This window comes from Ceratotherium simum, chromosome 4, assembly GCF_057802395.1.
Source record: "Ceratotherium simum simum isolate JZ-2026a chromosome 4, ASM5780239v1, whole genome shotgun sequence".
NCBI classification, from domain to species: domain Eukaryota; kingdom Metazoa; phylum Chordata; class Mammalia; order Perissodactyla; family Rhinocerotidae; genus Ceratotherium; species Ceratotherium simum.
Window position 1 is genome coordinate 92,598,308 of NC_141903.1, and position 25,413 is coordinate 92,623,720.

General features: G+C 43.5%; 2 protein-coding genes across 6 annotated transcripts in view; one reads left to right on the forward strand and one right to left on the reverse strand.

Moving 5' to 3' along the window:
* Nucleotides 1-3,012, reverse strand: part of PTCD2 (pentatricopeptide repeat domain 2) — a 29,084-nt gene extending 26,072 nt beyond the window's left edge. The window contains exons 1-2 of one of the 2 annotated variants that reach the window (XM_004420542.3): nucleotides 2,887-3,012; nucleotides 1,609-1,701 (exon numbers count right to left, since the gene is read on the reverse strand). In XM_004420542.3, the coding sequence (XP_004420599.2) occupies nucleotides 1,609-1,701; nucleotides 2,887-2,995 (202 nt within the window). In that variant the 5' untranslated portion in view covers nucleotides 2,996-3,012. The remainder of the gene's footprint in view (nucleotides 1-1,608; nucleotides 1,702-2,886) is intronic. The other variant, XM_087430209.1, reaches the window with a different exon arrangement.
* Nucleotides 3,013-3,097: 85 nt separating this feature from the next.
* Nucleotides 3,098-25,413, forward strand: part of MRPS27 (mitochondrial ribosomal protein S27) — an 88,955-nt gene continuing 66,639 nt past the window's right edge. Inside the window, exons 1-4 of one of the 4 annotated variants that reach the window (XM_087430210.1) lie at nucleotides 3,098-3,198; nucleotides 9,461-9,538; nucleotides 22,732-22,802; nucleotides 24,550-24,608. In XM_087430210.1, the coding sequence (XP_087286336.1) occupies nucleotides 3,126-3,198; nucleotides 9,461-9,538; nucleotides 22,732-22,802; nucleotides 24,550-24,608 (281 nt within the window). In that variant the 5' untranslated portion in view covers nucleotides 3,098-3,125. Of the gene's footprint in view, nucleotides 3,199-3,256; nucleotides 3,352-3,388; nucleotides 3,622-9,460; nucleotides 9,539-22,731; nucleotides 22,803-24,549; nucleotides 24,609-25,413 lie in introns of those variants that run through there. The other 3 variants (XM_014779691.2, XM_087430211.1, XM_087430212.1) reach the window with 3 other exon arrangements.

Consider the following 25,413-nt stretch of genomic DNA (forward strand, 5'->3'; position numbering starts at 1 on the left):
AGTGGAGCCCACTGACACATTATATTCACTGCCTTCAGAACATATGCACAGCTGACGTAGCCTTAAAAATACTACGACAATTGGAGATAACAACCAGACAGTGATATGGAGCCCTAACTCTGCAAACTTCACAGGGCTCCAACAGACCTGGGGCAGAAAGTGAGACTGAAGGAAAACCTAGATTGAGTCGACTAAACTGGAGGTTAATATATTCTCTCCCATGCTCGGCGGCCTAGTGGTTAAGATCTGGTGCTCTCACCACCAAGGCCTGGGTTTGTTTCCCGGTCAGGGAGCCACACGACCTGTCTGTCGGTTGTCATACTGTGGCGGCTGCGTGCTGCTGTGAGGCTGAAAGCTATGCCACCGAGATTTCCAATACCAGCAGGGTCACCCATGGGGGACAGGTGTCAGCGGAGCTTCCAGACTAGACAGACCAGGAAGAAGGACCTGGCCACCTACTTCCGAAAAGACTGGCCATGAAAACCCCGTGAACAGCAGCAGGGCATTGTCTGATGGTGTGCTGGAAAGTGAGAGGATGGCATAGAAAGACCGGGCAGGGGTCTGCTAGACCCCTGGACACAGGGTCCCTAGAAGTCGGGTCAACTCCACGGCACTAACAACAACAACAACCACCACCACCACCACAACCCCGCTCCTAAGACTTATCGTCTTGTCCCACAGGTAGTTTAGGTAACAGTATGAGTGGTGGAGCAGCAGGGAGGACTGATCTCTGGGGGACTGGACTGTCAATCAGGTGCTCATAAACATCTGACAGCGAGAGGAAGCAGAGGGGAAAAGTTAACAGAGACAAACAGAAGAGTTGTTAAAAGCCAGGAGTGTGAAGTACCAGGAAAAACACAACGTGCAAGGAGCGAGGGAACGAATGCAACAAGATTTCCCAGATGCTGAAAGGGAATGGGACCTAGGGTGGTGGTGGTGTGTTTTAGCTTTCTATAATAAAAATTTTCAAACATACCCAAAAGCAGTGAGAACAGCATAATGACCTCCCACGTGCCCATCACCCAGACTCAACCACTATCAACACTTTGCTAATTTCTTGAGCCTACTGACCTTTCCAGCAGAGAGTAGAAAATGTGAAAATGCATCATCACACACAGCACTGTTTTATTTCATTTATATATAGATCTATATGTGTGTACTGGAGATGCAATGTAAAATGTATTTTTTCCTGAGGGTTGCATCAAAAAGTCTGAAAGCCAAGCACCTGGAGCAGTTCTTCTCAGACTTTACTGTGCATGAGAATCGCCTGGGGCCTGAGGTTTTCTATCCTCATTTCTATCAACCGCCCAGTTGCTGCTGATCCTTGAACCTTATTTTGATTGGCACGGATCTAGAGAGGACTGGTTGCAGCAGTAGTTTTAGTATTTCTCTGGGATCCTGGGATAAGGGATAAGAAGAGACCTGCAGACTCCAGTAGTAGCAGAGAGTGAGATGCAAGTGCATGAAAGCGTAGACTAGGAAACTAAGAATGAATCGTCTCCACTTTTCCTGAGACATAAGGTCCTTGAAGCAGAGACTGAATGGGGATAAAGACAGGAAACTTGAATGAAAGCTCAATAAAAGAATTAACAAAATAGATTCAATTACCTTTGGTGCCAGGAAGATTACATGCAATAGCCACCTTCTTATGCTGAAATTCTTTTAATTTCACAATACTGTCTGTAAGTAGATATCTTTTAGCTAAAAATCAGAGAAAGAAAAAATAAAATCATTTGACTGTTTTATACTTAGCAAATAACACGAGTATAGCTTGATTGCCTCCTTCTAATAACTGATCTTAAATCTTCATCTAGTACAAATAACTCATCTAGACGGGTACAAATATGACAGTTGCCCTGGGGGGAAAAGACATCTTCAACTACCAGAGAATGCAAATCTTCAGCCGGACAAGTTTTGTTTGTGTGTGTGAAAGGAGCTGGTGATTAACTGTGTATGGAGACAGGCTGACAGGAAGCTGGGATCCAAAAGACAGACATTCATCGTCTGGTTAAGGGATAACAAGAGAATTGAGAAAACAACAACAAAAACGAAAGGCTATTGTTTAAATGGAAAACAGGCATACCCAGTTTTGGTTTACCTAGGTAGAAGCACAGAGCGTAGTGAAAAAGGTGTAGTGTGACCATTGGAATTCCCAGTTCTGTCATCTGTGAAATGAGTTATGGCCTCTCAGATTTGGACTCTAAGAATCCTCAAGATCCATCAGAAATCACTGACCACGATTTGGGAGAGAAGGCGAGTTTGGGAAACATCACCATTTCTTTAGGATGCTCGCTGTGCACGGAGTGGAGCTTGGCCAGAGAATCATCCACTAAAAGAGCTCTGTGTGCCCCAGTAACAAGGACACAAGAAAAAGTGCCACTTCTTCATGGAAGGGCGTCCACAGGAGTGGTTACACAGGACTCCACTGTGGCTGCCTGGGTTCAAATCTCTCCTCTCCCGGCTCCCTGCGACCCTGGGCAAATACCTCCACCTTGCAGTTTGCCCCTCTGCAGAGGAGAGAAGTACGGCACCTGTCACTGGTGTCGCGCGGAGAAAAGGAATTAATGTCTGTAAAGTGCATCAGAGTGAGGCCTGCACGAGTCGGGTGTTTTATTACCATTCACGAGCACTGTCACGAAAACGTCAGGGGTAATTCCTCAAGGAGGACCCCCCGCCCCGGGTCCTGCAGAGCCGGACTCCGACCCCGGCAGAGCGGTGCACCGGCGAGGGGTCCCCAGGGCTACCACGGCCCAGGTCGAGCCCCCGCCCTCCGTCCTTTGCTTCCCCGGTGCACAGGCGTCACGACCCCGGGCCCCGCAGACACCGCTCCAGAGGGCAGAGCCCGCGCTTCCTGTCCCAGCCCCTCCCTCCCGGCCCGCCCGGTACCTCCGAGGGGGCAGCGGCAGCAGGCGGGGCCCGAGCCGCCCGCCCCAGGACGCACCCAGCTCCCCAGCGCCCGCAACAGAGCCAGCCTCCGCTCGCACGCGGCGGCCATGCTGCCGGGCCGCACCAACTCGCGGGGCGGGGGGCGTCGGCCGACTGGGCCCCGCCCCTTCCTCGGCCCCCGCCCCTTCCGGCCCACAGGCCACCACCCCCGGGCCCGTGTCCCCTTGGTATGCTCCAAGATGGCGGCCCCCATGGCGCGGCACGGGCTCCTGGTGGCGTGGAAGAAGCTTCTTCCTGCTCCCGCCCTGGCAGGTGGGTGCTGCTGCCTTCGTGGGCTGCTTCCCGAGGCCCCGGGGAACTCTTCCTTGAGTGAGGGAGCGATGGGCTTTCAAGAGGGAGGAAATGGCTCTGGGATCTAGTTGCCAGAGACACCGTCCGGGGTGTCTAGTAGCACGGAGAGGGGAGGTAAGGTCTCTGATCCACCTCCTTCCCTAGAATAATGGTATCTGCCCGTCCAAAGGTGCGAAGAGCAGAGGAGTCGTGGCGTGAGAGCTTTTGCGTATGATTTGCTGGGTTTGTGTGTTAGGGTGGTCTCCATTTTGCTGACCGTGAAAAGCCCAAATGGCCCACCCCTGGGCTGTGGGACCATTCTCCTCGCTGAGGTTTCCTTCCCAGGGACGTCGTAGATGTTCTGCTTCACCCCGCACTGTCCAGGCCCCTGGCCTTCACTTGGCGGTAGGGTTTTTCAGAGCTAATCTCTCTTCACCTCATGTCCTTGGGCACATTTGATTGACCTTTCTTTGCTACATTTTTCCACGTGCAGACGGTAAATGCTAATGGTTACTTCTAAAGCACTTTGATGTCTGAGGAATGGCAGCCCACTAAAAATTGGTTTAATTGATATGCTGATGAAGACACTGGGAAAAAATGTTTAATATTTACGGAAGCTAAATCCCGATCTAGTTAGCCACATGTAGCTAGTAGCTCCGTCAATGAAACAGCACAGGTATAACCTACCACAGGGTCACCAGTTCAAGCTAAGACCAAAATGCTACGTGGAAATTCTCTCAATTCACCCTTATCTATCTCCATTCCCTTGTTAGAATGATTGCCCCTAAATGTTCTAAGCAACCAAACTTCCTGATAGACAATAATCACAGTTGATGTTTCCACTGCCTGTTACCTCCTCTTTCTGACATATTGCCTGTAGCCCCTATGAAAAAGCAACACATACACTCTTGCTCACACTTTAGGCACAGCCATTAAATATCAACGTGAAGCCTAATAGTTGGCCACCAGAGGTTTTCTGAGGATTCACCGGTTGACCTAGCTGGTGAAAATATTTAATGCCACACGCTGGGAAAAGCGGTGTGCACAGTACCTGGCACCTGAGTAAGAGTTAGCTGTTGTAGCTATTTACTAACATGTTTAATGATTGTTAGTAAGTAACTGCTTTTCAATTTAAACAAGACCTTGGATTGTCTGTCAGGGAGAGGATCATGGTTGCTTACAATGTTTGGGGGTAGTCATTCTAACAAGGGAATGGACATTAGATAATAGTGAATTGACAGAATGTCCAGTTAGCACTTTGGTCTTAGTTTGAACTGGTGAACCTGTAGTAAGTTACGGCTGTGCTATTCCATTGTGGTAGCTACTAGCTACATGTGGCTATTCAAATGAATTAAAGTAAAATAAAATAAAGAATTCAGTTCCTTGGTCATACTAGCTACATTTTAAGTGCTCAGTAGACACCTGTGGCTAGTGGCTACTGTATTGGACAGCTCAGAATTGAACATTTCCATCATTACAGAAAGTTATATTGAATAAGCACTGGCTTAGACCATAGATGAAAGGAATCTTGTAATCAGGAACTGGAAGCTATAAGGCAGGTAATATAAGTACGTAGGATAATGCATGATGGGCCATACAGATCGGACAATGCTCATAAGGAGCTTGACTTTAAGTCCTCAAAGTATCTTGAACCATTCCAGGATAAGACAGGAAGAATATTCTACTGTGTACAAATTCCTGTTGAATCAGTATTGGAACACTTTGGTGCTTCCATTGATTTCTCCATACAACATGATGGAGAAGGGCAACTAAAATGATCAAGAGGATAAAAAGAAAATTTATTGAGATGAACCAAAAAACTGACTTCAATATCTGAAAAGCCTAGAAAGGGAACTTATCAGGCACCTATTACATAGTGGATATTAAGCTAGACACTTAATATATGCCCTCATTTAAACTATGATACAAGGTAGGCAGTATTTCTCCATTTTACATGTGAAGAAAGAGGCTTGGGGACCTGGTGTAACTTGCCCACATTTTTCTAGCATTTCTTAGCAAGGCAAGGATTCCAGCTTGGACTTTGTGACCCCCAAAGCCTGTCTGTGTCCACAGTCACACTGCTTCCCTTTGGATGGAAAACGCTTTTGGAGACATTTGACCAAAGGCCAAGATAACTGTAGAATGAGTTAGGATATGGACAGAGCCAGTCAGTTTTCACTAAACTTTGAAATTCTGGTCCTTGGAGGTATCTTTTCAGAATTAAATGGAGAAAATATTTCTTTTTATGGTGGATAGTTATCTTAGAGAATATGGTTGCCCCCAAAACTGACTGGCTGAAGTGTAAGCAGGTTTGGGAAGAGTGTATATATACCCTTGGGTGGCATATTCAGAGTGGGATTAAACAGGCTCAGAGACCTCGACCTGTGAGGCTGTTATCATTCTGTCCCCTTGCTGCTTCACTGTGGTCTGAAGGTCAACATCATCATCATCGCCTGGGAGCTTGTTACAAGTGCAGAATCTGTCCCCACCCCAGACCTCCTGACTCAGTCTGCATTTTATCAAGATCCATATGCACATTCAAGTTTGAGAAGCTGATTTAGATTTTCCACTTGGCCATTGCCCACCCAGTTTAATGTTCTGACTTTATAGAAATTTTTTGATTCTAATGTTAATATACAACCTTGCAACTACTATGCAGTGATGGGAAGAACTTTAAATGGTGTCATTTATAAAGTATCGCAAAAAGATGAACATTCTGCTTTAAAAGGCTTACAGAAAATGGAATGTGTCTTTCTGAAGGTGTAATAATTTCCTCTTGCTGCTCTAACAAATTACCACAAATTTGGTGGCTTAAAATAACACAGATATATTATCCTACAGTTCTGCATGTCAAAAGTCCGACACAAGGTCTTAATGCGCTAAAATCAAGCTGTTGAAGGGGACATGTTCCCTTTGGGAATCTCTAGGGGAGAATCTGTTTCCGTGCCTTTTCCATCTTCTAGAGACCACCTGCGTTCCCGGTGATGGTCCCTTTCTCAGACATCTTTGAAGTGAGCAGGGGCAAGTCAAGTCCTTCTTAGATCACTGTCTTTCACGAGTCACACTCACACCTCTTCCACTTTTAAGGACTTGGTAATTACGGGCAACAACAATAACACAGGACAATCGCCTCATTTTAAGATCAGCTGGTTTGCTGATCTTAATTCTGTCTGCAATCTTAATTCCCCTTTGCTCTGTACCCTAACATATTCACGGGTTCTGGGGATTAGGACATGGACATCTTTGAGGAGGACATTATTCTGCTTACCATACTTGATAACTCATTCCTCTGTTTGTCATTGGTTTCTATTGGGAAATTTTCCATTTGCCAAATTTAAATTCTTCATCCTTATACCCAGTTCCTTTTGTTCTATCCTGAATGGAGATGGAAAATGATTACTGGTTACGTTCTTATAAAGCAGACATTAAGAAGTGCATATATATAAAGTTGCTGGGCCTCCCTTTTGTAGCTTCACTAGTCCTAATTTATTTTGCTTTCAGGTCATGTGATCCCCTAGAACAACTGCACACAGAGGACATTCTGGGACTCCTGTCTTTCCCACCATCACCTCCCCCTCTTTTTGTCTCCCAGTTGAAACCTCTTGAACATTGATCTAGATAATTGTCTTTTCTGACTCCAGAATATGGAGGGGTGATTTCTTATGCTCGCATAAAGCATATGCTAGAAGAAGAAATAGAAAATAAGTGAGAAATTACAATAACACTAAGTAGAGAGCAAGTCAGTCACTGGTCTCCTGGAGTATAGAGCTCACCAGTCCTCTCCTTAGCTCATGCTCACGTGAAGAGGGCTGCACTTGTTTCCCACAGAAGGGAGAGATCCTTCTGGTTTCAGAAATTGGAATTCAATTTGCATAGAAATGCTGCTATAAAGTGTAACTCGGTTATTGGAATTGATTCTTTTGGTTCCGTGGCAGAGACTGTCAGAGCATGTGGGGACCTTAGCTATCACCCAGTTCAGCCCCTTCATCTGCAACTGCAGGGTCTGAAGTTTTCTACCGGCTGGTCAAACTCGAACGAAATCCCAGGTCTCCTCACTCCTGACTTGGTGCCCAGCTACACCTAACATAACGCCATTGATTTTATTCATCCTTCTTGGCAGGTCTAGGAATGTAACTAATGATTTATAATATCGTTTCTATGAAAAATGTATTCTAAATTCCAAACATCTAATCGTTTTTTTTTTTAATAATCTGTTTGAAATGTAGGCACTTTTTAATAGTTACTATTTTTCTTAATGTCTTAGTTCCTCTTTGAGACAGTTTTTGGAAGCCTTTTCCTAGTATTGCATCATTGCTTAAGCTCTAGACGTCAAATTTAGACATATTATTCTAGTAAAGGCCTGACCTGTGCTTAAGGTAAGGGAGGGATTGGTTTGTATATAAACCCACACAGATGTGTTTATATTTTCTTTGGTTGGCAGAGGAATAGAGAATAACAGCAGCAAAGATTGTGTTTACTCACCCTGCCACCTACTTATGTTTGGCTTATGGCCTGCTTTGACCTGCAGGTAATTATCTGCTGTTCATTCTTCTTTTTTTTTTAAACAGATTTATTTAGATATAATTCACACATACAATTCATCCATGCAGTGGTTTTTTGTATATACACAGAGTTGTGCAGCCATCACCACAATCAGTTGAGGATATCATCTTATTTTCATCACCTCAAAAAGAAACCCTATTTCCATTGGCAGTCACTCCCCATTTCCCCCAAGCTTTCCTCACCCCCTACCCCTCAGATCTAGGCAACCATTAATCTGCTTTCTGTTTCTGTAGATTTGCCTTTTGTGGATATTTCATATAAATGCAATTATATGATATATGGTCTTTTGTGAATGGCTTCTTTTTCACTTAGCATAATGTTTTTGAGGTTTATCCATGTTGTAACATTTATCAGTACTTCATTTCTCTTTTTGCCAAATAATATTCCATTGTAAGAATATATCATGTTTTTTAATCCATTCATCAGTTGATGGATATTTGCATTGTTTCCACTTTTTGGATATTATGAATAATATTGCTGTGAACACATGTGTACAAGTTTTTTTGTGGACACATGATTTCATTTCTCTTTTGTACATACCTAGGAGTGGAATTGCTGGTTATATGGTAACTCCATGTTAACATTTGGAGGAAATGCCAGACTTTTCCAAAGTAGCTTCACACTTTACATTCTCACCTACACTGTATGGGGGTTCCAGTTTCTCTACATCCTTATCAACAGCAGTTATTATCTGTCTTTTTGTTTATAGTCATCCTAGTGAGTGTGAAGTGGTATTTCGATGTGTTTTGCATTTCCCTAATGGCAAATGATATTAAACATCTTTCCTTGTACTCGCTGGCCATTTCTGTGTATGTGTATATGTGTGTGTGTGTACTTACTTATGTATAGACACACACAAATATTTTTTTAGGAATGTCGTCAAATTCTTTGCCCATTTTTCAGTTGAGTTGTCTCTTTAAATTTTGAGGTGTAAGAGTTATTTATATATTCTAGATTTGAGTCCCTCATCAGGCAAAAGATTTGTGAATATTTTCTCCCCTTCTGTGAGTTGTCCTTTCACTTTCTTCATGGGTCCTCTGAAACACAAGGTTTTAATTTTGATTAAGCTGCCATTCGTTCTTCTCATTCATTCCTTGAGCCCATGTTTTCTGAGCACTGCCCACGCTGGTCATGGTGCCAGGTGCTGGGAGTACAGCTCTGCTGTCTTGTGGGTGACCTCAAATTTGCCTTGTTGGGTTTGTCTTATTTACCACTAGGGTGCTGGGCAACTGGGTAAGATATTACTCCTAGTGTTACGCACAAGAGGGGTAAATATGCTGATCCAAGTCAGATGGAAATGTTTTTAGGCCTAACTGATGATTATAAAGCATTCAATTAATGAGTTAAGCAACAGTTCAGCAAGCGTTTGGGGTTCTCAGGAGTTCTAGGGTTCACCTAGGCTATAATTTAGTGGAAACAAATGGCTTCTAGTCCTAAAGTTATAGGAATAAAATTACCAGCATTTTTACCCATAACATTATTGTATAAATTTTCACAGTTTCCTGCACTTCTACTTGTTAGAGGTTGAATGTATTTTGTTGTGAACTGAATTGTAAATTATATGATGTTGGTTACAGTATCATACTAGAATCTTTAATGACAAAGGTACGTTTAGTAAAACAGGTGTATAAACTGAACCTGTGGTGAAACACGACTGTTGAGATCGCTGTTTTTCCCTCAGGTAGACGATGCCTGCTGTCTGCAGCTTACGTGGACAGCCACAAGTGGGAGGCGAGAGAAAAAGAACACTGTCACCTCGGTAGGTACCTGTGGGGCTGTCATATGCGGCATTTCAGTCACTCCATGTGTTTATCATCACATATTCACATGATGTGTGAATAAAATGATGCTTTTATGAAGAGCCAATTCAGATAAGCACATTTTAAGTCTTAAGAAGAATTAGACTGTTGTTTCACACATGGCAAAATCATTTTTGCTATCCTGCAAATTTCTATTTCTTTTTGCCTTGACAATTAGTCTCCCTGAGTTATGTAAACAATTCTTTTCTTTCTTGTTTTTGTCCATTTTTATCATATAGTGAGTTACCATGCAGCCTGTTTTATATTATCTGCAGAGAAAAATGTATTTTATATTTTGATCCTTTTTTATTGTCATTTCTTAACTTGTGGTCTTCAGAGCTCTTTCTGAAGAGCTCTGGTTTCATCACCAGGTGACAGAGAGATTTGAAAGCAGTGTTATAGTCTCATAGACACCATTTGGGAAATAGTTGGACAGCATCTTCTGAGGCAGTAGGCTCCTAGCTACACTTCTTTCCCTGTTCTTATGTCACAGTACAGATGGCAGCCTTTCTCTTATGGAATAACCAGGCCTAAAAGAAATCACTGACCCTCTGAGCACCTTGTAGAAATGTACATACTTCCTACATGTAATAAATATCATATATAACATCATCAGGACGTTGATAAAGTCAGACCATTGATGATAGTTTTTTGGGACTGATGTAACTTTTTGATCAGTTCCAGTACTGATCTAATACTTTCCCCCAGATTTCTTTCTCTGCTTTTTCTGATTACGTTAAAGAATAAGGACCCTCCGTGTTTAGGGAGGTAGCAGTCTTTTGTCCTGTCTATAACAGCTACCTTGGGGGGGGGGTGGTGAGGGCAGTTCACAGAACTCATTTTCTCCCCTGATAATGTGATTGCAAGGGCAGAGTTGGGTTGTGAGCTCTGGAGTGGGTGTCTGGGGGGGGCCAGCTAAAGCAGAGCTGCAGAGAATATGAAGATGAGGAACTATATGCTTGCATGAAGTGTGGAGTCACTGTGACCGACAGAGAGAAATGCAGATGGATACACATGTGGCGTACAGGCAAAGTCAAATACCAGGAGTGGCATTATCATAAGTGACACAGTTTTATTCACAAAATGGTGAACCACTCTTGGTAAGGTTCTGAACGAATCAAAGTGCTATCTTTCTTTAATTTATGTGGTTGTTGCATTTATGGAAAATTCAACTTGTTTTCTAATTATGCCCCAAAAGTGCTTTGCATTTGTTTATATGTAAAGTGGAGTTAGTTCTGTTAATTATAAACAGGTTTTTTTTTTAATGTGTGAATGACTGCCATGTCATAGATGGCATGGTATGTGGGGTAAATATTTTAACTTTTTATTTGGAAATAATTTTAAACTCACAAAAAATGGTAAGACTAATACAAAGAGCATCTGTGTACCCTTTGCCCAGATTCACCTATTGTCATCATTTGACCCATTTGTTTTTGCTTTCTCACTATCAGCACACATGTCTTTTTTAACCATCTGAGAGTTTGTTGCAGATATTATGGCCCTTTATCCTGAGTGCTTTGATGTACATTACCTGACATTTTTTAAGAAGCCAGTCCCTTTTTTTAATAGACTATTCTTGTCTGGGGTTTTGTCTGATATTTCCTCATGATTTGATTCAAGATATGCTTCCCTGGCCAGAATATTGTCCGTGATGTTGTGTCCTTCTTAGGGACATCTGGAGACAGCTGATGTCCACCTGCCCTGATGGGTGATGGTAACTTTGATCACCCAGTCAAGTGTGTCTGATGTCCCCACTGCAGAGTTACTGTTTCTTCTCCCCCGTGACTAATAGGCAATCTGTGGGGAGACACCTTAATAGCATGCAAATGTCCTGCTGCTTATCAAAACTTCCCTCTAGATTTCGCTTCATTTAGCTTCTTGCCTGAATCAGTCTTTACTGTGATGGTTGCAGAATGATGGAGTCCACCGCCATGAACACCTCCACATTGGCTAGTTAGTGCTCTGTACTGTACTGTAAGCAAGAGCTCTCCCTTCTCTCCCATTTCCTTCTTTCTCTTTTTCTCTCTTTATTATCAGTATGGTCTTGGGAATTGTGGGTTCCTCATTTTTTTTTCTTTTAATGATTCATTACCATCCTTAATTATTTGGGGGTCCAGTTATCCCAGATTGGGCTAGTTGATGCCCTTTCAACTCGGCCCCCCATGTTCCATCTTGCGCCTTTCCTGCTCTAGTCCTGGCCTCGGTTATTCCTCCAAGGAGCCCTGTTCCTTTTAGTGGGGAATGGTATTAGAAACCAAGATCTGTGCCCTGGGTGACCTCCTGCTACTATGGAGTTTTTGCTTCTTGGCCCATTCACTGGACAGAGCTAGAAAAATATGTATACATATACACATAAACATACATACACGCACATAGGTGCATATCAGCTTACATGTGCATATTCTACAAATAATCAGCTCATCCTGAAACCTCCAATTCCCGTTCATCCCCACAGGTCTCCCTCGCCTTCCTCGAGTCCACATTTGTATCTCCCTTCCACACTGAAAACTCCGCTCTCAGCAGGGACAGTGTTTTGATGTGTGGGACAGCCTGCATTGCAGCTTGTCTGAGTTTCCTGTGTTCTGCCCATTAAGTGCCAGTAATGCCCTGCAGTCATTGTGACGGTCAGAAAAAGACCCCTATATTCTAAAATGCCGGAACCACTGGTGTCGTGATGAAACCGGCACAGACTCAGTTAATTATATTGCAAAGCTTGTTCTGATGTGCCATGTGGATTATAAGAAAAGTACTATGGAAGTAGAGGAAAGAACGAAGAATCTCAGGAAAGCAATTGTGAAACACCGTCCTAGGTATGGAGGGCAGATCAGGAAAGGAGGCCGTTGTATGTGGAGCCTTGGTCTGGGTAAGGTTCTGACAGTCAGCTGTTACTCGGCGACACGTAGGTCCTGGATTCCTGAATGAGCAGAAGCGCTGCCCGACAATGAGCGTGGTAATCGGCAGCGAGTAGGTATCGCCTGGAGGTAACCGCCTCCTCCTGGGGAAACCGTGTTAACACCTGGCCAAGCAGCCCGGCCCCCGCTACCGGGCAGGACGCCGCCCGGCGCGGGCGGAGCGGAGGCCCGGCCCGCGCTCCCTCCGCGGCGTCTCCCCTCCCGCGCGCCGGGGCACAGCTGGCGCGGCTCCGTTCTGCCGCCTGCAGACGCCGTCGCGGGCCGCCGCGGGCGAGCACCGGCCAGCGGTGCGCGGGAGAAGCTGCTCCGAGACGCCGCGGCCCCGTTCGGCGGGCTCCGACCGGAACTCTCCCCTCCGGGGGTTACTGCCTGTTTCCCGAGCTCCTCCTCGGGGCCGACGTGTGCGCAGGCGCCGCGCGGGGCTGCGCCGCGAAGACCGGCCAGGAGGTGGCGGTGCGGCCTCGGGACCGCGCGCGGCGCCCGAGCCCCAGCCGCCCGTGCGCGCGTGCGCGGAGGGCGCCGCATGTGGAGCGCTCTGATTGGGCACCGCGGCCTGGCGCGGGCTCGCTGATTGGGGGAGGGAGGAGGGCGCTATGAGGCTTGCTCGGCGCGTCCCCGTTGGACGGCGAGGTGGGGCGGGCGTGCCGCCGGGGCCCTGGACGGGAGCGTGGGCTGTCGGGCGGCGCCGCGCTGCCCTCCCGGGACAGAGTTCCTCCCGGCGCCGCCGCGTGCCCGCTTCTCCCGCCGGCTCCCGGCCCTGAACCCACGGCGGTGCGCAGTGTGCTGACCGCGGCCCAGTGCGGGCGGCGAGGGTGGCACGTGGACGCCGAGCGGGAAGGACGCAGGGCGCCTGCGCTGCCGGTCCCCTCCCCGCGGTGACCGTCATCCCGACTGCCAACCCCGGGTCGGTGCGCTGCTGTTTGGCGGTGGAAGGTGTGGGGAAACGCCCGACGCATCCGCTGGCCTGCACCCCGCCCCTCAGCGCCTGCCCTTCCTGCGTCCACCACGCTCCCCCCGCCGTCCTCACCCTCCGGGTTGTTTTCAGGCGGATCCTGGTGTGTCATTTCACCCATAAATGTTGCAATATCTATCTTTAAAAGATAAGGATATGTTTAATACCATTATCACACCTAAAATGATAATCGTTTAAATGTGAAATACCCAGTCAGTGTTCAGATTTCCCTGATACTCTCCTAAGTTTTTGTTAAATGGTTTGGTTGAATCAGGGCCGGTATGAGGTCTGTACAGTGCCGTCCGTTATGTCCCCCCTTCCCTTGCCCGTTTGAAGACCTTTATAGAAACATACGGAAGCAGTTCTAGTGTAGTGAGCCCGCAGGGACTGTCACTACCCTCAGCGCTTACGAGTTCCCTGCAGTCTTGTTTCCTCAAGCCCCTACCCAGTCACCAGACTACTTTTTAACAAATCCTTGTTATCAGATCATTTTATATGTATTTTGACATGTACCTCCAAAAGATAAGGATTTTTTAAAAACATAACTATACTCCCATTCTCGTGTCTAAAAATTAGTAATTCCTTAACATCATTAAATATTCTATTAATGTTCACATTTCCCCAAATGTCTTATAAATTTCTTTTTGATTTACAGTTGGTTGAAATGGGAACCAGATAAAGTCCATACATTGTAATGTGTTGAGATGTCTGTTAAGTATCTTTTAATCTACAAGTTTCTCTCTCTCTCTTGTAATTTATTTGTTGAAGAAAGCAGATCTTTTGTAGTTTCCAACATTCTGGATTTGCTGTTTTCATTCTTGAGGTGGTGTTGAACATGTTCCTCTACCCTCCATATGCCCTATAAAACTGGCGGTTAGAGGAGGGGGCTTGGTCAGGTTCAGGATTTGTTTCTTGTTTTGTTTTTTTCTTTTGGCATGAATCCCTCATAGGAAGTGTTGTTTACTCTTGTCAGGAGGCACAAAGCATTGGGTTGTCCATCTGATGCTAAAGGCCTCATGATCATTACTTAGATCCGTAATACCATTAGGAGCTGCAAAATATTGCTATTTTAATTCTATCATTTGTTCTTCATTTATTACCCAGAAAATTTTTGTAGAAGAATTTCCTTACATCAACAGTTTAGTTATCCTGAGGTATAGTTTCTATGCAAGAGGCAGTTTCAAAATAAATGAGTTGACCTCCTGCCATACTCCAAAGATGATCAGTGAGGGTTTTTTTAAAATATCATTATGAACTCATGGATTTAAGCATTTGAGACATTTTCATCCATTGCAGTTGATATTTTTATTGAAAGGGCCTTAGTTCTCCAAGTGACTCTGTAGAGCCTTGGGAGTTCTTGGGCTTTCCAGCTCAAGTTGGAAGATTTCACTCTTAGACTGTTTCTGTACTGAGCTTCCCTTTGGTTAAAATAAACGCTGAGTTAAAGCATTGTCTCTGAAATTCCTCCACTGACAGTGCAAATCTGTTGGGGAGGTGCAGGGTGAAAGTTATCAATATCTGACAGTTAGCAGCGGTTGAATTACAGGCTAGGGCCCACGGTGAATAGGATTCAGGAGAAAAGGATTTTGGGGAACTGGATAGGGTGCTGGTAGGAGGGCAGGCCTGATGGGAAGCTCCCTGGGTTCCATCAGAGGTTGTTTGCTTGAGTCACCCTGCTGGCTGGCAAGGGCCCACGTCGCTTGAGCTGAACTGGATTCGTGAACCCTACTGAGTTACATATTTTATTTCTGATTTTTCAGTTTACAAGGGAGTCATAAAGTAAGGGACACTTTTTGGTTTTGATTACTGTTTGTTTGGTTTTGTCTTTGTTTTTTTTTTAAGAACTTTCTCTGAATCCAAAGAGAATTATAGCATTGACACGTTTGAATTCGGGTGGAAACTGAGCACCGGCGTCATTCTTGCAGACACTTCTCCCTTTAGCTGAGGTTTGGTTTTGTTGTGTCATTTCAGCTCTAGAGGCCTTTGGCTGTTGCAGTAGTTTTTCAAATCCTGCCCCTGAAGCCTGATGGGGATTTTCTGAAGCCTGCTTTCCTAACCTTTGCCAGTTCTGTGTTTACATCTCTGTGACATCTATTCATTTACTAGGTTTCATGTTTACCATCTGCTGGCAGTTCTAGAGACGGGTCTGATTGTACATATCATCCGCATTTAGTCTCATTTTTTAGTATCTATGTAGACCAAGCTTGCCTTCCCATTTTTCCTTTACTGAAACTGTTTATTTTATTTTATTTTATTTTGAAACTGTTTATTTTAAAGCTTCTGGTGACAGAGAGACAGACAGATAGAAGGAAATCTAAGTATCTGCATTCAGAATGGCTCCCACGTTAGTTTTTCCTGCTTCCTTCTATTACTCTACACGTTATACAGCATCTTCCTTGTTTTTCTTTTTAAGTGGGGGAAACAAAACAGTTTCAGCCTGTGTTTTACAAATCACTTCTTCTGGGAAGTACAATAATCACTTGTATCTACTTCTTTGTTACATAAATCGACAAGGCGCACAGATGATCCCAAGCCCAGAAGGAACTTAGCGTTGGCTGAGTGGGTACCAGTGATGTGCAGTTACACAGAAATCATGAGAAGCTGGAACCCTCTGACGCCTCCTCACCTTAAGCTCCGGGTCCATCTTTCCCTCAGTGACCCTCCTCCTCTGCCCTCTGACCTGGAGACCGCCCTCTTCTATAAGAGGCTTCTTTCCCAGCACATCTCTACCGCACATTTTGTGGTTGGTCATAGGGGAGATTGCCATTTTCTTTCTGAGAACTTAATATATTTTAAGCTGTGTTACTTTGGTGCATACCAGGTTAAAATTATCTTTCTGGAAAAGTGAATTTTTGATGATTATGTAATGACCCACCTAATCTGTGAAAATAATGTTTTTTACCCTTAAGTCCATTGTGTCTGATAATAATACAGCCACACCAGCTTTCTTTTGGCTGTTGTCTGCCTAGTATATTTCTCATACATTTATTTTCAACTCTTCTGTGTTCGTGTGATTTGGATAGCTAGATTTTGCAATTTTAACCCATCTGACAATCTTCTTTTTAACTAGAAAGTTCAGTCTATTTATGTTGTCATTTTGTGATTACTGATATATTTGGATTGGTTTCTATCATATTTTGTGGTTTGTCTCATCTTTCTTTTTTTTTTTTTTTTTAAAGATTTTATTTATTCATTTTTTTCCCCCCAAAGCCCCAGCAGATAGTTGTTATGTCATAGGTTCACATCCTTCTAGTTGCTGTACGTGGGACTCGGCCTCACGCTGGACGGAGAAGTGGTGCCTTGGGGCGCGCCCGGGATCCGAACCCGGGCCGCCAGCATCAGAGCGCGCGCACTTAACTGCTAAGCCACGGAGCCGGCCCTGTCTCATCTTTCTTTTTTCTTTCTTTCCCTTATCTTCTTTTGGATTGATTTATGGTGTTTTTCTTTTTACATTTTTTATCCTCCACTGGTCTATAAATTATAGCCTCTATTTCTACTCTTTTAGAGTGGTGGATCCTACATTCTAAATTTACATCTTTAGATGGTTGCTCTGTAACTTCTAACATGCATATTTAACTTAAAATCTAATGTCAATTACACACTACTGTCCTTTGGAAGACTTCAAGTCCAGTCACACACACATACCCCAACCTTATGTTATTGTGTAATATTAAAGTTGTATCCTTTAAAACACACACACACGTAATACATTATTGTTTTAAACAGTTTTCCCCTTGATTTAACCAATTTTATTTATGTGCCGTTCTTTCTAGCATCTCAAGTCTTCTTTAAAGGATCATTAAATTTTCTTCTTCCTAAAACATCTTCTGAAAAACACAACTTCTAAAAAGTTCCTTTAGTGAGTGCTGCTAATAAATTCTTAGTTTTTGTTTGTCTAAAAATGTCTTTATTTTTCCCTTATTCTTAAAAGCTAGCTTTGCTAGATACATGATTCTGTGTTGAAAGTATTTACTCCCAACACTTTGAACATATTATTCTCCTGTCTTCTGTTGTTCCCATTGAGAAAACACCTGTTGGTATAGTTGCTTTTCCTTTGTAAGTAATTTATCTTTTCCTTCTGGCTACTTTTAAAATCCTCTTATTCCTCAGTTTCACTACAATGTATGATGGTGTGGGTTTAATTTTACTTAATTTATTTGAGATTATATTGTTTCCTGAACTTGAAAACATCTTTTATCAGTTCTAAAAAATACTTAGCTGTTATTTCATAATGTAGTACCTCTCCCCAGTCTCTTTATTAACTTCTTTTGGAAATTCAATTAAATGTATTTTAGGCCTTCTTATTTTCTTTTCTTTTTTTTTTCATGAGGAAGATTAGCCCTGAGCTAACATCTGTGGCCAATCTTCCTCTTTTTGCCAAGGAAGATTGGCCCTGGGTTAACATCCGTGCCATCTTCCTCTACATTATATGGGACGCCTGCCACAGCATGGGTTGATAAGCGGTGCGTAGGTCCAAGCCCAGGATCCGAACCTGCAAACCCCAGGCTGCTGAAGCAGAGTGCACAAAGTTAACCACTACGCCACTGGACTGGCCCCATAGGCCTTCTTATTCTATTTTCTTTATCTCGCTACTCCTCTTCAATACTTTTCCTCTTTATCTGTCTTTACTGCATTCTGTGTAATTCCTTTTAGCTCAGTCAGTTCACTAATTCTCACCTCACCTGTGTCTAATCTGCTCTTCAACTTACTCATCAAGTTCCTTTTTCACAGCTTTGTTGAGGTGTTCTTTTCATAAGTAAGCTGCACATGTTTAAAGTGTACAATTTGATGTTTTGACATATGTACGTGTGTATCTGTCCATGAAATCATCACCACCATCAAGATAATGAGCGTGTCTGTCACCTCCCCCCCAAGCTTTCTCCTACTCCTTTGTAATCCTTTCCCCTCTTCCTGCCCACCATCCCAGATCCTCAGTTAACCACTGATGTGCTTCCTGTCACTATAGATTAGTTTGCATTTTCTAGAGTTTTATGCAATAAAATCAACTCTTTAAACAAAATTCTCAACTTGGTATATTTGGGATCACAGAGGAAGTGTGAATTAGGGCCCGAAAGAGGCGCGAGAGCCGACTGCAGTGTCGTCCTCTGGGACGACATCCCTGCTGTTCCCTTTGCAGGCGCACTATTTTCTGGGTCACCTTTCCTGCAGGGGTAGCCCTAGGTGGTCCTGCCGTTCCCTGAGGATCTCTGAACCAGCTTCTCACCTTACAATGTTCTTGATTTTGTCCTCTGTCCCCATAAGTCGTTAACACCAAAGCTCGTGTCTGGGGACCCGCAGACGCTCAGGGCGCCTGCTCCCCTCAGCACTCCCTTAGACACTCCCGGTTCATGCTCCTGTTTCGCCTTGGGCCTCGACAGTTACATCTGCCTTCTTCAAAGCTCAGGCATGTGTTTTAAAATTTCTTAAAAATATTATTTAGGTGTTTATTTTAATAGTAGGTGGAATTTTTTAAAGGATATTAGTCAACCTTATTCCAGTTTAATATCTTCTTTGAGCTTAGGAGCAACATCCAAGACTTACTCTGTGTTCCTCCACGGTGGTTCTCAGATGTGACTCACTCGAGTGCTTGGGAGGCTGGCTGCATTGCAACCTCCTGGAGCTTTGTTTAAAAGTTTGGATTCCCCTGGTCTCACCTCAAACCTGCACATCGCCTTGGCGGTATGAGGTTAGGAATCTGAAGTTGTAAAGCCTCAGGTGACTCAAATCCTCAGCGGAGTCTGAGCCACTGCATTCCTAGACTTGGAATAGTGCAGGCTCCTTAGTAAAATCTGATGTCCTTAGATCGTCGATGGTATTGTTTTCTTCAAACAAGAAAGGCATTTTTATACACTAGTATACATTTCATTTTCTGGACATACTTCCACATTGTAGAGCTTTAAGTTTCGTTAAATGAGGAATGCAAATTTCAGGTCTGTTTCCCCGTACAGTCTTGGTTGACCTCAACCATCCCCCGCAGCGTGCACCCTGAGGAGCTCAGTGACCGCCAGAAAGCATCTTTGGCACATCCCTTTGAACAGAACCTGGGCGTCTGCTGGCCCCTCACTGAAACATGGGTGTGATTTGACTGTTGAAGCCCACAGTCCAGAAGCCTGTGGCGCTGGCCCTCTGCAGGCCAAAGCTGCCCCAGCGTCCTGGCCGTGCCTGCCCTGTGTGGTGTTCTGCCTCGTTCATCACTCTGGTGCTGTCCTGGGAGGTGCCTGGTCACGCGTGTTATTGAGCAGCTAACCTTGCTCCGACCTGCAGGATGCAAACGTTGTTCATAAGGTGCTGGCTCTGCAGCTGCTGCCTTTTCTGAGGCCCCAGCCAATTTCACTTGACTGAAGGTGTCTTGGTGTGAAGGATTAAAATGGAATCTTGAGTTACCACCCTACAGAAGCCAACTCAGTTCGATGTTTAGTTATACGTTGTGCACAATGTGAAACCCACGAGGAAACAGAGGCCATTTGAGTTAGGCCAGCAGACCTGACCCTGCTTTTTTAAAATTTTATTTATTTATTTTTTGAGGAAGAGTGGCCCTGTGCTAACATCTGTTGCCAATCTTCCTCCTTTTTTTTTTTTCCCCTCCCCAAAGCCCCAGTACATAGTTGTGTATCATAGTTGTAGAACTGTAGCTCTTCTATATGGGATGCCGTCTCAACGTGGCTTGATGAGCGGTGAGTAGGTCCACGAGCAGGATCTGAACCTGCGAACCCCAGGCCACTGAAGCAGAGCATGCGAACTTAACCACTACGCCACTGGGCCGTCCCCCTGACCCTGCTTTTTTTTAATGAAAATTTAAACTTTGAGTAAAGTTTAAACTTTATATTGCCTATCATCTCAACACAAGAGCCTCTATTATGACGTGATCAAAAGACGTGGTGTCATGGGAATGCTGTTGAATGTCATTTTGTGAGTAAGTAGATTTAACAGTATTAATTTGCCTTAGTGTGAAGAGGTTTTAGGGACCGTGTGTGTGTGTGTTTGTGTGTGTGTGGTTTAACGTTCTTGAGTCACCTAGTGTCAGTCCCTTTAAGATAGTCATAAGAAAAGTAATTACTTTTACATCATATCAGGTTTTCCCCAGTAGCTACTGAGTCATTGAAAGCATTGCCCAGGGAAAGGAAAGAGGAAAAAATGGTTAAAAGCACAGCACTAGGTCCTCATCAAATACTTGTCAATTGATTACCTCTGGTCTCCTTATTACTTGATACTAATTTCTTCCACCAGGGAGTAAAAAATACTTGGAAATCCAATTGCTTCTTTTTCTTTCTTTCCTCTCTCCCTCCCTTCCTTTCTTTCTTTTATTCATTTTTTTAGATATTTATTGAGTGCCTTTTGTAGAACTGTTTTAGGGACTGAGAATATATCAGTAAATTAAGTCCTTGCTTTCATGGATTTTACTTCTAAGTGTGAAAGACAGGAAAAACAAAAAACAAACAGGCCAGCTTATGTAGGCATTTGTAGGTCATATAAAATATTTTGGATTTTATTCCAAGTATGATAGGAAGCTATTGGCTGGTTGAGAAAAGAAATGACAGGATCTGATTGATCTTTTAAGAGGCTCACTCAGACTGCTGTGTGGAGGGTTGATGGTAAGGGTGGGGGCAGTGGTTGAGGTGACTGGTCGCTCAGGAGGTGAGAGGTTAACAGTGGTGGTGGTGAGAAATATGTATTTATATTTACGTTTCAAATCCAGAGCCTATAGGACTTGCTGATGGTTGGTTGTGGAGCGTGAAAAAGAATGGAGTCAAGGCCGACGCCTAGGTTTTTGGCCTGAGTAAGCCAGCGAATGTAGTGGCCATTCACTGAGATGGGAAAGGCCGGGAAAGCAGGTGCGGAGTGGCGGGTTGGAGAGTTAAGAGGACATGTAACGTTTGGATGCCTTTAGACACCCATGTGGAGATGTCACCCGTGCAGGGGAAGATACAAGTCTGGAGTTAAGTCAGGGAGGCCTTGTATGCCTGGAGTCAGTACTGTGCAGACGATGACGAAAGCTGTGCGAGGGAGAAGGAGATCACCCAGCACTGAGAGATGGTGAGGAGCAGAGTCTCCTGCTCAGATGTGGGGCACCCCAACATTCAGAAGTCAAGAAGAGGAGGTCCTGCACAGGAACCCAAGAAGGAGAGAGCGAAGAGTGGTGCGTGAAGGATGGAATGGTCAGCTATATTAACTGCTAGTCAGAGGTCGGGGAAGATGAGGATGAAGGGTTAACCTCTGGGTTTGCAGTGTGGAGGTGGTCTTCGGTGTTAGTGGAGGGATGGAAGCCTAAATCCGATTTGAGTGAGTTCCAGAGTGAAACTAAGGAAGGAGTGACGGCTGTATCAGGGATGACTCTGCAAGCAACGTGCTGCTGAGGGGAGCAGAGCAGAGGAGAAACCGCTGGAAGGAGATACGAACTCAAGGGAGGTTTTTATTGTTTGTTTAATAAAGTTCATCCTCTGAAAAACAAAACAGAACAAAACAAAAACAACCCAGAAGGCAGAGTATATGGGCATAGATGCTGGGAGCCCGGTAGGCCTGATGGTGGAGGATGAAGTTGTCTTTTGATTGCTTCTGTTTTACACTCAGGGAAACGAGACACTCCACCGTGAGCTGAGAGTGGGGGTGAGGGAGAAGCGGGAGAGCACAGTGTAAGTTGGAGAAGGTGTGAAATAATCCTTTTGGAGAGTGGTGCCTAGAATTTCAGACTTTTTAGACTCGGAGATAACAGTGTAATCTCAGGAATACCAAGTATTCCTGTGGATGTTCTGCTGAAAGGAACCAGAACAGGAATAAGTCAAGCCAAAAATCGTTACGTATAGCCAGGGTGTCTCTTGGATTTGTTCAGGGAATGTATACAAGTCATTTGACAAATTCCAATTTTAAAATTTTTTGAATAGTATATTTACCTGGTTCAAAATGCGAAAGGAATAGATGTGTGAGCGATGAAGAGTCTCCTTCCCTTGGTCCCCTGCCATCTAATTCCTTTCCCTGGCGTCTCAATGATAACACTTTCTCATGTCTGCTTCCAGAGATACTTTGTTGATCCATTTTTTAAAACGCTAAATATGTGCTAGAATTTTTAAAATAACCCTTACTCCAATTAAATGAATCATTTCTTAAAATGTTAATATTCCTTTGTCCTCTTTAATTTATACAAAAATAATTTCTAAAAAGAGCAAGAAAGAGCGTCTGTTTCAATACTGACTTCATAATGATGGCAGCTATCTGGCAGGAGTTGTATCTGTTAGATTTTTCTTAAGAAATGTGTATATTTAACAAAGTTCTTTTTCTCTCTTTGTCTTCACAGCTGATCTAGCATCTTTAATGGATAAAACATATGAGAGAAAGTTGCCTGTTAGTTCTTTAACAATATCACGGGTAAGAAAACTTAAATGTATATATTTTCAAAGAAGAAGGAGGAAGAAGGTAAGAAAGCCTCTTATATAGATGAAACTGTATAAATCAAGACTGCCTTTCATAGGAAGTATTTTTCGAGACTGGTGTGTTTTTGTAGTTACTAATAGATACTTGATGGTGAAGTAGCACATTTCTTTGACTGAAATGAAAGGTAATAAATTTACCAGACTCCAGTGTCAGTGATCACTGTGTATACCTGATTGATTTTAATTTTTCCATGCGAGATAAGCATTATCGTCTCCACTTTACATGTGAGACTCAGAATGGTTGATAACCTTCCCAAGTTCACGCAGCTCATAAGTGAAAATACTGGGCTTCAGAACCAGACCTCTCTGACATCAGAGTGCTTTTCTGTTGCCTCCCTCTAATAGATCTGGTCTCGTCCTTATCGTGAACTCACTTTATAATATTGGGTAACTGGGCCCCCTCAGTTTCCTCATTTCCAGTATCTTCCTCGCAGGGCTGATGTGATGCTAAAATGAGATCTTAGTTGTGAAAACTCTTTGTAGGAATTAATGGCGCTATAAAATTCAAGGTATTGTTAAATCTAGAAGAGAAAAAGGAAGGAAGCGGTCGTCTTTTTTAGTCTGGGTCCTTTCCTTCTGCCCATTGATGTTCTCATTTTAGTAGGGAGACAGTTTAACTAGGTCGTAACTTAAATCTTATAGACTCATAATTTTCAGATTGGAGAGGAACTGAAAGACCATTGGTTCATCCCTTACCTGACGGATAAAATCTCTGTGTGCCGTAATACCTGATATTTGTTTAGGCAGCGCTACAGAGTTTAAGGAGCTTCCAGATACCTTTCCTCATTGGGCCTCCCGCTCTTCAGGGCAGGTGCCTTTATTCTATTCATGCAGGTGGAGCGGCTGAGTTCCAGGGGGCTGTGCCATCTGTTTGTGGCACACAGCGAGCGATCAGGAGACTAGTTCCCAACCATAGGTCCTGCGTTTGAACCACATTTTATCTGCCCCCTAATGAGATTTCTAAATCAAATCCATAAGTCCTGAGCGTTTTTAGATCGTTTCACCCTTTTCTCTCTTCTCCCCCTCTTTATGAGGTTTTAATTATATTCGCAACATGCATTATCTCCTACTCCATCTTTTTTGCCTCTGAGTCTCTACTTTAGGGTGGGATCCGTCCTTGGTATAATCCTTTCTGTGTGTTTATTTGGTTTGGAATTAGAGCATGTTCAGGTTGGAAGGGAGACTTGGTAGAAGAACCACAGGCTGACTGGCCCACAGCAAAACCTACATCAAAGTAGGAAAATGGTTCCAAGACTGAGTTCTCTGAATTTAGATTTTCATCTCTTGGGCCATATTTTTTCAGCCGTTAGAGTCTTTATGCTTTCAACTATGTGTTCCCATGTATTTGGAGCTTGGAACATAGAGAAAATACCAGGGTTTAAAGATAAAGGGAAATATCGATGACTAGTTATAAATATGGTAAGAGGAGCTCTCTTATTCTGAGCAAGGTTCATGTTTGGTTTTCAAACAGTTTTCTGACCAGGGTTGTCTATACATAGAAGAGAAACCATTGTATATTCTTTGTTTGTATTAGCATAAAGGGGTTTCAAGGATGGAGTCACACCTGGGGAGCACTGTTCCAATAAAATGGGTGTTTTGTCTTTTTTAAGGTCAGTATATGAATTAGGCCCGGTATAGGCATAATTTGTATTCAAGCAAAGGTTCCTTTTTCTGTCTTTCAGTTTGTGGACAACATTTCATCTCGAGAAGAGATAGACCACGCAGAGTATTACCTTTACAAGTAAGTTTTCCATTTCATTTGGCTATGTGTTCTCTTGTTTCACACATCTTTAATACGAAAGGTGGTATGTATTATATATAATATTTGCACCTTGCTTTTTAAGTTTGTGTTTTGGAGATCTTTCTCATATCAGTATGTGGAGAGCTTCCTCATTTTTTATAACTGCTATGAATATATTATTTAAACCAGTTCCCTTTAGGTTGTTTGTGCTCTCTTTGTATTATACACGATGCAGTCAACAATTAAGAACCTTGTACGTATGTCATTTTGCACATGGTTCTCATGAGTATATCCATTCGTAATCTCAACAGCTGTTTCCAGATTGCTTTCCACAGAGACTTAACCAGTTTACATCCCACCAGCAGTGGAGGAGAAAGGCCTGTTTACAGCTTGGGCAATGGGCATTTTCAAACTTTTGGATTTTTTTGGTCAATCTGATAGGTGAAAAATTACATCTGTTTATCTCTTCTCTCCCTTTTTTATTCAGATGGAAATGTACTCTATATGCAGTATTAGGCACCTATTCTCAATTAAAACACTATATTTTAAAACTTTTTCTGCAGTACGACATTTACCTCATTCTTTCTCACACGGTGAGCAGTCCCACTGTGAACTCACTCGTGTGTGGAAGGAATCACATATAGTTCAGCACCTCTACAGCAGCAGAAGATGGGAGTGACTTAAAGCTCATTAAATGAGGATTTGGTCAAGTAAATTATGATTCATCCTTACAGTTGACCTATCATTATCAAATATCTATTAAAATGATACTTTACAATTAACTCCTTATTGTGATTCCTTATTG